Here is a 12,599-nt window from a genome sequence, read left to right on the forward strand (position 1 = left end):
AATTATTAAAAAAACACCTGTTTTAAAGTACACCTTTCCTTATTTAACACTATGTTGTACGATATTGTTATATATCTTAGAGTAGTTTCAAATACTACCGCTCTAGCGCTACGATCTTATTTCGCTTAATATAACAACAATAGTTGGTTGTAAAATTATGTACATATATTTTTCTATATAATAATATTTTTATATAATGATTACAATATTAATTTATATAATAATTTAAAAAATTAATTTATTTTCTTTTTTCAATTTTTTGCGCTTTGCGGGGCCCTGTGCCACCGCACAGTTCGCACAGCCATAAATACGGCCTTGCTAACAGTCTTGTTCCATTCGATAAGGAATAGTCATACACGGTTATTGTAGACAGTTTTTACACGTAACATTTATTACAAAGGGGAAAGGGAGAGAGAATCGTACGCAACTTTCAAATTTTTGACTGACCTATAAGTGTTGAACTCAAAAGAGAATCTCCATAGCACAGTTACGAGACTGACGGTGATATGAATGAAATATTTGGTTCGAGTTCCTTTTGGGAAGCAATTTTTAATAGGAATTTGAACTGAATGTGAGATTATCAATCTCGTAAGGGAGTGGGAGGGTTGTCTTCCCTAAAACTAGAGTGTTTAATCCTTCCAAGTTGATGAACCAGCCTGATAACATACGCAAATGACACACACACACACACGGGTTTTAGGGCTTTGCCCTTAGACATCATCTGCATTTTTATTGTTCAAATACAAGAGTTGACAGTGGTATAATTTCTGAGAGAGAAAGATTTAGTTGTAGAACTACTTCTGGAATATCTCCCCATTCACACCCCATAAGTAAGAAAGGTTTGAACAGAGGTATCTACTTCGTTCAACAAGATTAGAATTTTTAGATGTCGCAGAAAGCTACAATAGAAGTTAAAAACTAAATAAAAGTTAATGTTACAAATGGAAGCTTTTTTGTTTTTTTGGCTTAAAGCAATACAGATAGCGTAAATGAAACCATCTCAATTTGGTTACTATGATTACTGTATACTATATAATAGATTTATGCAATCTCCACATCTTTACTTAGAATGGCAAGTGTTCTCCATGATAAACCACCACAGATGTCATGAGTGGCCTGTTTAGGTGGTGTTACGTTTATGGTAATTATATTAAAAACTTTGCACTTGTTACGCATTGTCATTGACTTTTAATGACTCGAAAGAAATAACCAGGTTAATTATTTATTTATTTTGCAGATATCACACGGTATACAGTATATTGTACGTTGTTAGATATTTTACAAATTTCACTTGTATAAAGATTTTCGTGATTTTAGTAATATTTGATCTTTTCCTTATAATATTTTCCTGTTAAGAAAGCCTAGAATAAAAGAAAAATCTGACTTATGTCTTCTTATCAAATTTAAATTCTGCTCACAAAATAATTAACCAATCTATTCCTGTCCAAATCGATATTTGAGTTTCGAGAATATTTCATCATTCACCGGGCTGTGTAGTCTGGAACGAGATTATTAATGCTACCGTTTTGTGGAAGGATCATGTGGCTATGTTTTTCCATTTACTGTAACCAGATTTCGCTAACATCTTTCATCTACTATGTGCTCTTCTCTCCCCTCCGACAAAAGCCAACAAAACACAGTATAAAGTGTGGAAGTACGGTGACCTTTCACAGCAGTCAGCTCGCGGTATTCGGTACCATTTTACAACCTATGCCGAAGAAGATTAGAGGTGTTTTTTCTTTAGGAAAGTGTTCTTGCACTTGAGACTGGGATGGTTATAAAACCTTTGAAGCGTCGACTCAGTAGCATATTAGCTTTCTGCAAAGACTTTGGCTGCTCGTAATTTCGTTGCGAAGACCGCCCTTCCTTTTTCCCCTCACCCCATCCCCCTCTTCTTTCTCTTGTAACGACTTGCTACAAGGGTTTATTGCAAGTGCCGTAGATAGCCATCCTTCTTTACTGCTAAGAAACTGAAATCCACTATCAAGCTTTTTTTTAATCTTTATTATTTCTTCGTTAACAGGACTTTTTAGGGTAATTAAAATTTTAATAACAGACAACTCCTTCGGGAATATTTACTTTAAAAAAAATCCTTTAAGCGAAATTAAGCCGTTATGAAATAAAAAAAAGAAGAAGAATATTTTATATAAAATTGGAAGTGCTCTTAACTACCGGATCTAGAACAATCAAAACTTATTGCCCTTTGCCACTTCACTTTTACAAGTATCATAGAGCATTTATTGAACCCTTGATGAAACCAATGCTTTGGAGAGATAACACTATGAGGCAGTTTTTATAAGAACAGATAAAATTTATAGCTTTTCGGAGAAAAATACTTCAAATTGTCCTCAACTGTTTATTTTTTTGAGCCGACCTGAGCAAACTCGGGGCACAAATTTTGGAGAAATGCAAAAATTGCATTTCTCCAAAATGCAAAATTTCTATATTTCAGAATGGTAAGAAATGCGAAAAAAAGCAACTGTATTACGTCTTGTGTAATTCAAAATGACACAAGACGTGATATTGTTGATTTTTTTTTTTTTTTTCACATTTCGTACCATTCTGAAAGATAGGGATTTAGCATTGCAATACATCATTATCATACTTATCTAATATATATCATTATGTTTCTAATTATAGAAGACGATGATACCCATTTCCTGGCTGTCGTAATTCACACCGAAACTTCTACTTGGGATCTTTAATTTCTTCTTTCTTTCTATAAGATCCAGCAGAAAACGACACAATATCCGTAATTATCACATTCAGATTTACTAAGACTTGCTGGAGAATTGACATATAAGAATCATCTCACCAATGTGATGTTAGTTTCTTGACGTCTGTAGAGATCAATGACGTAACTAGTTCCCCGATCAATCATTACTTAATCTATCTGGTTGCCAGAAAAGACGGCAAATCCGTTTTCTTGTCTCTAGATGGATTGATTAGCTCAGATAAATCTTATTCACTCAGACAACGGTAAGCACCGAGGAAGAAAAGTAGAAAATAAATTAAGATTTTGGTTTATTTGGTAATGAATAGTTTATATGGAGAAAAACACTTCAAAGAAATTAAAAGTGCTCAAATTTTGTAGACACAAGACTGATTACAATATATTTCCTTCTTATAGAGAATGCATATTGTTCTGCATTCTCTATAAGAAGTCACTCCTAGACTATTTACTTGCATGATTACCGTTAATTTTTCATGTATTACATAAACGTTGTATCTTTTATGTACCTTAATTCTATGCCGCGGTTACCGAGATGATACTGAGATGATATCAACATAGAGAACCTACCATATTTGTGACGATACATCCTAAATGTAATTCTTCTAGTAAACTTATCTCTTTTGAAATTCAACTGGTTGAGCATTTCCATCATTCTATGGTAGTCACTGCCTTGTTGAATCCAAGCCAGTTCAGTTTCTAAGAGACTATTTGAGCTGCACACATAGAGAGGGGATGACATTCTACGCTTAGAAGTCTCTATACCCGGCATCATTATTCGTCCATAGTCCCAGTCGATGTTCTTGAATCGTATTAGCTTCCTAGCTTGGTATCCAGGTTTTTTTCTCAAACTTTTATGACCTTTGAGTGAGCATTAAATCTTTAAAGAAAAAAAAAATAGAAAAGGTGTTAATGTGTGTGAGGACAAATATGAATTGAATAACAATTTTAGTTAGTAGGATTACTTTAGAAATTAACATTTTAATCAAGAAGGAATTATTTTTATTTCACAGTACATATTGGACATTCACACACAGCACGATACATGTTTATTGATGTACGATTCTAGAAATGATGAGACTCACAAAGTATGCAGAAAAAGAACACAAGCAAGTTTTAACATTTTTGTATATCCAAGGTTTTGAATATTGTGCACACATAAAATTCTGAAAAGAGTGTTAAGAGTAATAGCAAATCACACTTGACGAAATTTCAGAAAAGCATGCAGAAACAGTTATTAAAAAAAAAACATACTAACTTACGAAAAACTGTTGGAGTATCACTTGTAAAAGCGCACTCACAAACACAAAATTCTTGAAAGAAAAAAATTGAACAAATATGAACACAAAAGCTACCAGGAAAGAAACAAAGCAACCACAGAAATAATTAAACATAACTACAATCAGTACTGTATTTAGAATGGGAAAAGTAGTGTGTCTTCTGTTCTTACTGCTCCAAAGGAATGCAAGAATTTATCTAAAAATATAGTAAGAATAAATAAAAGAATGTTTAGTCACTCTGCTTATTAATGTTAATTGCTGTTTGCATGTTTTTTGGTGGGGAAAACCTAGTTATAGTACTCCTAGTTATAATACTAGTGATAATGTTTACTTATCACCCTAATCCATGTCGATCAGATGCACTGTCCACATTACTGCAGTAAGGGTAGCCGTCTGTACAACTAAGTATGCTACAGGAAGTTTGATACTACACCATTGCTGCATTCTTTACAATGAAAGATTTTCATGAAGCTGCTATAAACTAAGAGTAATCTTAACTGAACTAGGCTTATTATCTGATGGAAAAAACTGTTAGGTATTGATACATAATTATCCTGACTTATCAATCTCATTTATTTGAGTCTGGTTTGGTTTTAAAGAATGGCGAAAAAGAAACTCAACGGTGATTTTGAATGCAAAGCCTAAAACGACAATTCTAGCACAGTGAGATAGCATGTACGAGGGCACTTGGGGATAGTTATGACTTTAGTTGCTGTTAGGCCTAAAAACGGATATAATAGAAATGTTGACACAAAAAATTAATAATTCAATTCTAAGTGATTGGTAACTTCGTTGTTTTTATGTAATCAATTGAAAACTCTACTGAGCCTTTTTTTTATTATGAATACACAGTGCAGTACGTTTCATTGGTGTAGCAGTGTAGGACAACTTGCTCAATTTTTTTCCCCTCGTGTAATTCTGTTATTGCCAATCTGATTTCAAATGATCTAGAATTATATGTAGAAGTGATGTCACCTTTAATACCTCTTCCCTAGAACTGTAAGTGCGACATCTGAATTGAAAAATAAATTGATTGTGTATATTTGTTAAAGAAGTTTGGAGAAAATATGCCCATTTTTTGCGAATAATTGCAATACAAATTAACCGAGCTCAGTGAATAGTTCAAACTACAGATCATTTTTAAAATTTATTTATACGGATTTATATATGTATAAAGAAATTTGCAAAAAAAATTTCGGGATAAGAGCTCTTTTCACTGCATGTACAAATTCTTTGAAAGATTGAAATCATTGGAAGAAAAATTATCTTTTGGTTTTTTTAAATCTCTTAAAATTAAGCTACAGCAATTGAAATTTTGAAAATATATTTAATTCAGTATTGATTATCCTCTCTGTTATTTGAGAAGATTATTCTGGTTTAAGTGGTTCGTCTGCCTGGTGGACCAAATAGCTTACTTTCTCCCCTAAAAAAGCAGCCCCTGGGAGTTGCGGTGTGAAACCATTGCCCCACATATGGAGGCGTGAAATCGATTGAAAAAGTTCATGTTTGGTATGTAGACTAGTGTTTACAGATTAAGTAAAAAGTAAAACAATACAAAAATTATATGTGAAATGAATAAAAATTTTTAAAATGTAAATCCTATCCCCAAACACGGTACTAATGTCCTATGGGTTGACAACCTATCGTAGGCGAGAGGCACATTTAAAGAAATTAAGAAAACACTTTGAGCACTGACGACTAAGTATTCACTGGGGTGTAGGGTATTCCACCTTCTTTAAAGAGCCTTCCTTCCTCTCCACAAAGTTTCTTCCAAACCGCTGTTTTCTTTCTTACATCTCTGGTCAACTTCCACCCTCTCGTTTCGACCTTTTTCTCAACCTAGCCGCCCTTATATATCTGGACAAGGGCGTATAAAGGACATGCTGTGTTTGTGCTCCTTAAATATGCGTATACTGTAGGTGTTTGCATTAATACCCATGGTCATAATTCAGTCAGTGAACTTTTCTGATATCTGAAGATCGTGCTAGAATCTTATCTTTTTTCCCATTGACTTCCTTTTCTCTATATTATTAAGGGACCTAGTTTTTTTTTAAGTTTCTTAATGCACTTTTAGGATATCTCTTTCCAGATTCTAAAAAAAAATACATTACACGCATGTTTGTTTCTGCATATTGACAAATGTTAATAGGAGAGAAGTTATGAAATAGTAATTAATTAACATTTTGGGTCTTTTTCAGTTGTTTATATATTCCCATAATTAACATGGCGATCTGAAAATGTTTTAGGTGGGATTTTTGAACAGTGTATATATCATGATCTAATTTTGTTAATTTTTCCAATCCCTTTGGTTGTGACTGCCTTCTGATCTTTGATTTTCTTTGGTCGACGGGAATATTTTCTGTTTTTGTTTTTCTCTTCCCATCTAAAATTGTTTGGGGCAGTTTCAGTGAGTACTTTTACTCCCCATATTCTAAAATATTTGTAATTTTTGTATATATCATATCCAAGAAAGACCATAAACTTAAAGACTAGATAAACAAGAACCTGCGCTTTCTAAAAATCAAACGTAATTCTTTTCTTCGAGCCACTTCAGGAGTCCCATAATTTGGATAGTGAATTGAAGCTGAGTGATAAAAAAAAATCTACCACCTAGCGGAGATGCTATTCATTCGGCAATTGATTTCGATTCTTGACATCTTCAAGTGAATCCATATAGAAGTGCTATAGAGAAGGCTTCGTCTATCCTAACAATGGCAGTGGAAGTATCTGTGCTGTTCTTGATCTATGCAAAGATTCGCAAAGGTATCAAATGGATCCTTACTTTGTTCTTCAATAGTGAGAGAATTAACAGTCCTTCGGGAATATTTTAGAATGAACTATATAACGAAAAATAGATGATTGTATCCAATGTGGCAAATGATTCCTTCGTATGTTTTTCAAACAATGTAAAAGAGATTCTACTGAAAAATGCTTTATACAACACATCAGATTAATATTGAATATATAAAATGTATTTTTGTATTCACAGATTGCCATTCTCGACAAACACAGAAAGGCGACACCTTAACTATGAGTATTCTGGGCAAAAAGGCGCGAGGCGAGACAGCCTACGAAGTTCCCAAAGAATCGCTTTATTTTCCTTCTCCTTACGCCACAACTCGCGTTCCTGGCTATGTCATTGAAGAAGGAAGTGAATGTGATAGCCTCCGATCGAGCACCAGAACTCCAACAGACCCTCCAGGAAGTCATACATACGACGTTCCTTTTCCTGTGCGCAGGGTAAGTTTCTCCGTTTATTATCTGTCTTTTTTTTTTTTTTGCCCATTTATTAGAAGCTTGGAGACTGATGATTAGCGCTCCCTGTCTGTCAGTTACGCGGAAGGATTCAACCTTAATGTTCCTCCTGATGGTTTGAGATCGTTAAGAAGTTGTCATCGGTGCTTGCTCGCCTATTTGTTTTCTATCTTTCTGTATCTTGTACATAAAGGAATTCTCTCTCTCTCTCCCCCTACCCCTGTCATGGAACTTTTCGTGTCAGTGTAGCAGAGGTCGCGGCAATGTAAAGCCAAGTAATGGGTTGATGTTTGGGAATAGAATTTCCAATAACTGATATATTGCAACGAAGAACATCAAAATAATGCTTCAGGGCCACAATACATTACATAATGCACCCTGTGCCTACCACATTAGTAGTATAGTACGGTTAGGATTTTCGTCTTCCATCAACTTAAAACTTGGCATACATCTATCTCGTTGTTCAGTTGCCATGGCTACGTACTAGATACCTGAATTCGAATGGGAAAAGTTCTCGAGTGTCGTATGCCGTGTGTGTAAACGGAGGAGCGCATTTATACTGCTGTAGATATACAGATGGTTGGATGTGACCTTTTTGGAGAAAATAGAGAGAGAGGCGTATTATTTCTTTACCATTCACTTCGCTAGCATTCTAAGTAATCCGCTTCTTTTATTATTACTAAGCGGAGAATGAAATGTTATGTGATAATCAATTTGTTATCCTATGCTATACTCGCAATTGGAGTGAAATTACGAAATTCGATTTAAATATTTCATACAATTTAGATATTAATCTATGCAACTTATCTCTATAAGAAATAATGATGTAATTTATTTTATACTTGGATTTTCCAGTGCTTCCGAACTCCTGCTACATATTTATAATTTGATTGTATAATTTATGCACAAACCACACAGTTTACATCTATTATATTCCTACAAATTTCTATTTTTATGTCAAAGTAATCTTCTTTAAACTACTTATTTCTGTGTCCTGTTTGTGCTGTAAATTTTAAAGCAGAAATAACAAATATTTAAAGCGATAGTCTGTTTCTACATCCGAAGAAACAGAAAAATGAGCTGTTGTTAATCCGGCTTACGATACCTTAATCTTATGCCAATTCTCTTCATTACTGGGTTATGATTTGAAGTCAAGTTGCTGTGAATTATCCTGCGTCAAGTCATCGTATATCCATACGTCAGTTTTCTAGAAGGCTTATTGCAGTGAAAAACTGAATGATTTTTAGGGCAAAAATACTTACATAAATAAAACTTTCACTATTTCGGAACTCCCATCCATTATTGTGTTAGAATTAATAAAACTGGCTCTAAGATCACCTAAGGCATAAAAACAAATATTTATTCTGTTAGTGATATTTCTCTAAAGTCAGTTTCTTTCATATATTTTTCAACCCATCTTCCCTTTTTGTGTTAGACTCAATGATCTCTCACGGCCAAGTATGTTGGCTTCTTTAGAAATTTCGTATCGCCTTATGATAGGACGGTTAATCCTATCTGCGTTGTCTGCTCTGTGTGCGTGTGTTAATTTGTCTGTTTTGTGTGAAAAACATCATTTTCTCGGAAAGGAAACCTCTCCACCTTCAGTTTAGATGGAGATGTTTCTAGATTTAGATTTGGCTCTGCATTTTGCATTTTGTTTCAGCTAGTCAGGATCCTATCCTGTCCTAATTTACGCTCACGCGCGGACCTACACATTTTACATGTAGGTATTCGTAACCCAAATCCTACGGAGTAGATTGGTTTGTCTGTAGATGTGTGTGTGTGTTCACGGGGCCGGTTTGCCTGTTCTGATGGACAAAAATCCGAGTTTTCAGGTGAAAAAAACCCTACGACCGGCTAACTCACCATTAGTCGAAAGGGACCAGATAAGGGTTCCTCATGTCAGTGACGCGAATCGAACCCTGCTCTTTTCGACCAAAGGACTTCGTCTGTACTGACTGAGCTACGGAAGCTTTTAATCAGGATAACACGAGTAAATTATATTTATTCAACAAACGACATCATTTAGCCATAATTAAACTAATCAGTTCCCATCTCCTTGATTTATCACAAAAACTAGTAGACACCGGAAATGCAGACGTCAAGATTGAGTTAACATATCCGTTTCTTTTGTCAGATATAGTGGGATAAAAAAAAAATGCGTAGCTCATATTGGAAATCATCTCTGCATAATTCTGCCTCCTGTTGCATGCAGATTATGAGAATTTAAATAAAATCCCATATTATTGAAATAACGTTCTTTTTTCAAAATCAGGTACTTCAGTAAACCGCTCTTGGCGCTAATTCTAAGCAGTTCGAAACCCGATCCTATTCTTTCTATCAAAACCGTTAAATGATTTCGTATTATAAACATCAGAATTATTTTGACTGCCAAACTTCATCTGATTCGTACTGTCATAATCAATAAAGGCAGTACACTTGAAAATTATTTATTCTATCTTCCGACAGATTCTTATTTTGGCAAGACCAAATAAGAAATTGTTATCCAGTCCTTTTCTGTGCCTATTTATATATTACTGAAGGAAATCTTGCCTCGAAGCACTAAGACATCTTCAGTGATCAGAGTAAATGCATGTCATTGTTTATGATGGAAAGAACATCGTATCTTATGATCTGTAGGATAAAAAAAAATCAATAAAATAAACAGGACTCGCCATGAACTTGCAAGAGGTAGGAATGGAATGCAAGCTGACAGAGCAACAGGGTTTTTTATATCTCCCTTTTATATCGACAAGACAGATGAAGAGAAAAAGGCAAAACTGTAAGCAAAAGGAAAAATCCACTTCTTCGTTTCCGAAAAGCAAGCTGGCTTTATTGGATTAAAATGTAGACTCAACCTAATCTTAGGGCTCAGTTTAAGAACGCACCAAGGAAGATTTTCTACATAAAATAAAAACTTCACATGAATCCTAAACTTTTGAGGATGAACTCTAAAAGTCCCTGTCCATCAATGCTCTTTTCGTTGTGCTCGGTCTCTCTCTCTCTTTCGAAGTAAGAAAACTTTTTTTTTTAAAAGGAAAATACACTTTGATAGAAGTTTGGGCTTTTGAGATAGTCCGAATTTCTTAGTTGATTCTAGAAAAATTATTCCCATAGTGGTTTATTTGAAACTGGGCTAAAATTCGAATTTTAATGCATGATTTAATGTGAAATTTTGTGGTTTCTTTTTTTGTTAAATGATGGTTAATTTAAATAACAATAATTACCTTAATGTCAGAAAACTGTTTTGCTTATTTTCTGGTAATGGTATTTTACCATTGCAAGAAGAAATCGTTAACCTTAATAAATTTTACAATCTGCTCTTCGGTGTCATAAGAAATCAACTTGATTAAATAATAAGAGGGAAGAAAAGAAAAGATAAATATATGAAAGAATATTGCAACTAATGTTTTTAAAATAATAATGGAAATATTTTTTAAAACAATCGAATATTATTTTTAAAAAAATCTAAAGCATTTTGTACACCTAAAGAAAATTTATATAAAAGATTCGTTTATTAAGTACTCAAATTCGTTGACTTTACAGGATTTTTGGACACGGTGGAGGATTGATACATTCAATCCAATACCCTTGGAGGGTAATGGATGGCAATGCTGTAGCTAATGAAGTTCTAACTGAGGCTCGGCTGTTGCTGTTACCCTCCTGCAATGATCAGAGCTTTAATTGCTTAATAACACCTTATCCATACACTGTCCTCTACAGATAACGGGGAAGATGAAAAGCATTCTTGCTTCGCCCCTTTAAGCCAGTCCTTATAAGTTGGCTTTACATACAGATAATAATATATATGGCATTTAAAATCTACATGAACTGAAGTATTCATTGTCCTCAAATTATTTTCCGAAAGAAGATCAATTTGATTCCTCTTGTCTTTTAAAATAACAAAAAACAGACCTCCAAGAGAAATTGAATGCAAAAATATTTCGATACTTGATTGCCCCGATTTTATCGATGTTAATTCAGTTATCACCAACTTTACACGACAGGTTATCTTATTTTAGTATATTTCCTTCTTTTCATTATGATCAGGAGGGAATGAAAATATATTACATCCATAACCATTTATCCTCTCTAAGCTTGGGAGGTTTTAATTTCTTCTTTTTCTTCTAAGACTCGAGACGGAATATTAATAGCCTTTGACGGTTTTGATAATTTTTCCTAAAACCTTTTTATCACCAAATGCGGTGTTTTAAGCTCCCATTCATATTGCATTATGGAATAAACATTGCTTAAACAGGAAAAGAAAAAAAAAAAAAGATGGAACAAAGAAAAGTTCGGTCACTTTATAATAGCATGGTGCACACGCGAGATATATAGACAGAACATCCGATAAAAAAGAGCCTCTTTGTTAAGCTTGCAAAGAAAATCTAATCCTAGAGGTCGTTCTATTTCTAGAAAATGCCAAAGAAGCGGTACTACCGACGCTTTCCTTGTCTAGGAAAGCCTTATCTATGAGCAGGACCTTCGGGTCTATCGGCTGAAGCATTAAAATAACTGAGCGCAATGCCTCGCCTTTCCACCTCCCCTCCCACTTCCATTGCCACCCTCCGTATGTTGCAAGAGCCCTGTGGAATGGCTACACTTTTTTCCCCCTCCTGTTATTAGGGATTTGCAATGCTGTGTGTGCGCCTCTCTGTTACAATAGAAATTCAAAACAGTTGTATACAATATGGAATTTTTTTTTCTTTCATTAAAATTTAACTTAAGTTACAAAAGCGGTATATAAACTAAATACCTGTTTTATAAAGGTTTGATATTAATTTTCAAATATAAAAAAATGCAAGTCAACCTTAAGCGCTTTGATTTGCACAAATGTTTTTTTTTTTTTTTGATCAATTTTGTCGTAACATACAACATATTGGTTCTGTAGACATTCACTTAAGTTATAGTAAAAGGCCCTTTGGATTATTATTCCTAAAGCTCTCCGTCGATATTTTTGTAGCCATTTCCTAAGAGGATAAACGTGATCCACTGTGAATGCATAATGCATGTCTGAAGATAAAAATGTTCACTTTTCATTTGCATATTTCTTTTTCATTTTTGAAATGTGCACGGTTACGTTCCTTCATACGCAGCGAATGTCTGTGTGATAATGAATAAAACCAATATTAAACTTCAGCGTAAACAGAATTGAATTAAAAACAATCGTTGATTACACTAAACATAAAAAAGGTGACCAGAAAAAATTATTTAGTAATTTATGTGGAAACCGAAGGCTTTAAGGATTGCATCAGTTCTTTTGTGTATATTCTCGATAAAACTAACCCGAATCCAGTAATCCTGTGGTATTCCTTCACAATAACGGGACATTC

At 34.1% G+C, this 12,599-nt stretch overlaps 1 protein-coding gene across 1 annotated transcript in view; it reads left to right on the plus strand.

Annotated features, from left to right (window-relative positions):
* Positions 1-12,599, plus strand: part of LOC150094685 (cell adhesion molecule Dscam1-like) — a 639,127-nt gene that overhangs the window by 548,508 nt on the left and 78,020 nt on the right. Inside the window, exon 22 of the mRNA XM_090411623.1 lies at positions 7,001-7,251. Coding sequence (XP_090267749.1) covers positions 7,001-7,251 — 251 coding nt within the window. The remainder of the gene's footprint in view (positions 1-7,000; positions 7,252-12,599) is intronic.

This window comes from Typopeltis vanoorti, chromosome 21, assembly GCF_054136105.1.
Source record: "Typopeltis vanoorti isolate ZY-2024b chromosome 21, IOZ_Tvanoo_1.0, whole genome shotgun sequence".
Lineage (NCBI taxonomy): Eukaryota > Metazoa > Arthropoda > Arachnida > Uropygi > Thelyphonidae > Typopeltis > Typopeltis vanoorti.